We start from the raw sequence: 1,678 nt of genomic DNA on the forward strand, positions 1-1,678 counted from the left end.
ACACACACACACAAACAGGGTCTGAGAAGGGTCTCAGTGACTTTCTAAAGACAGCCAAGGCAAACTAAGAGCTTCAGAGTCCTGTCTCTTATGCACCACTCACAGTTGGAATCCAGGAGAGAACTGGGGTTTGGAGAACACTTTAAAAATGCAGAAGGGGAGCCATACCTGCTTCTGGATGGCCTACGCTTCAGGCTCGGAATTCCTACTTCAGATTGCTACTTTTGTTACTTCTGCCATTTTTGCTGCTTAGGGGACTTTTGGCTGCCTCCCACACCTGCTGTTCGCTTTTGCCTTACAGCACTTTATCAAACCAATTAAAAATTTTTCAGTACTTGTTCCACCTTTATGAACCAGATAACAAGAACCCCTAGAATAGACAACATGGGTATTTCTCTTGTCAGTTTGGAGTCCCTGTGAAGCCCCTTGGTTTTTCATGGTATCAAAAGAGTATTACTATGCTTACTGTAGGAATTAAAGGGATGATAAACAATTATGAGTAACTCTCTACAAAGCACACAACTTAGACAAACTCCCATGAAGACACACATAGCCAAAAACTGACACAATTATAAAAAATTTAGAGAAGTAAATTATGCATATTTAGTTATATACATAGGTAACTGTGTGTATGTATGTGTATATATATATAGATATATATCTATATCTATATATATATCTATATCTATATCTATATATAGATATATATATAGCCCTTTTCACACAAAAAAGGGCCAAAATGAGACATCATTTGTGAATTATACTGAATAATTTAAAAATAATACCAAACCTTCATTAATTCTCAGAAAATAGAAAAATGGGAAAAAACTCAATTCATTTTATGGGGTGGAGGGAAAGCCTGTTAGAATCTGAAGTGCATTTGTTTATCTGGACTAGGCTGGATCACTCAATGTAATAAATGCATAACACTAGCACATAATAACAGGTGTCTTACAAGTACACTTGAATAAAATACATCTCTCTAAGCTCACTCTTTGGCATCACCCCTGATAGATTAATAAAAACAAGGTTTTCCCCTTATTTATGCATTCCCTTATTCCTATAAATGCAGGGAAGTAAACTGCAGGGTTGAAGAACCTTAGTTTCCCCAGAAAGAGCTCGTCAATACAGAAGGAGAGGGAAATCTGCCTTCCATGTTCTCCTGTCCGACACTGGGGTTTCTTTTGAGGTCTTACCTGCAGCTTCTCTGTGACTGACACTTGCAACCGATGCTCCATATCTGAGATGAGAACTTCTATCAACTGGCTCTGCTGAATGAGATTATCCTCATCCTCTGCCAGTTTACTGAGAATGTCTTCTTCCTCATGAGTCAGTTTTTGCAGTGCCTTCTGCTCTGCAATGTCCAGGAGATCTCTCAGTTCAGCAAACTCTGCCTTAACACCTTGTTTCTCACTTTGTATGTCACTCTTGAGAATGAGAAAAAGAGAGAGGTGGTACTCAACCCATCAGGCAGAGACTGTTACAGGACACCAAATCTTTTACAGGACAGGCAGAGAGGGGCACCACTGAAGCCCCAAACCTGCCTGCTCTAAGTGGGTTCTGCCATCGGCCGCGTCAAGACAAAACATATAAAACTTTAATGAAAAGGGACTTTAATACGGTAAATATACAATACGGAACACAAAGAATATAACTTCTAAATCAAACACCTGAAGTT

The 1,678-nt window shown here is 39.1% G+C and overlaps 1 protein-coding gene across 2 annotated transcripts in view; it reads right to left on the reverse strand.

The window, feature by feature from the left end:
- The window catches only part of LOC101620936 (tripartite motif-containing protein 34-like), an 18,421-nt gene that overhangs the window by 5,998 nt on the left and 10,745 nt on the right, over positions 1-1,678 (reverse strand). For both annotated transcript variants that reach the window (XM_012725051.1, XM_012725050.1), the window contains exon 5: positions 1,197-1,427. In XM_012725051.1, the coding sequence (XP_012580505.1) occupies positions 1,197-1,427 (231 nt within the window). The remainder of the gene's footprint in view (positions 1-1,196; positions 1,428-1,678) is intronic.

The sequence above is a fragment of the Condylura cristata genome, unplaced genomic scaffold (genome assembly GCF_000260355.1).
Source record: "Condylura cristata isolate star-nosed mole 26May11 unplaced genomic scaffold, ConCri1.0 scaffold00015, whole genome shotgun sequence".
In the NCBI taxonomy this organism is placed as follows: Eukaryota; Metazoa; Chordata; class Mammalia; order Eulipotyphla; family Talpidae; genus Condylura; species Condylura cristata.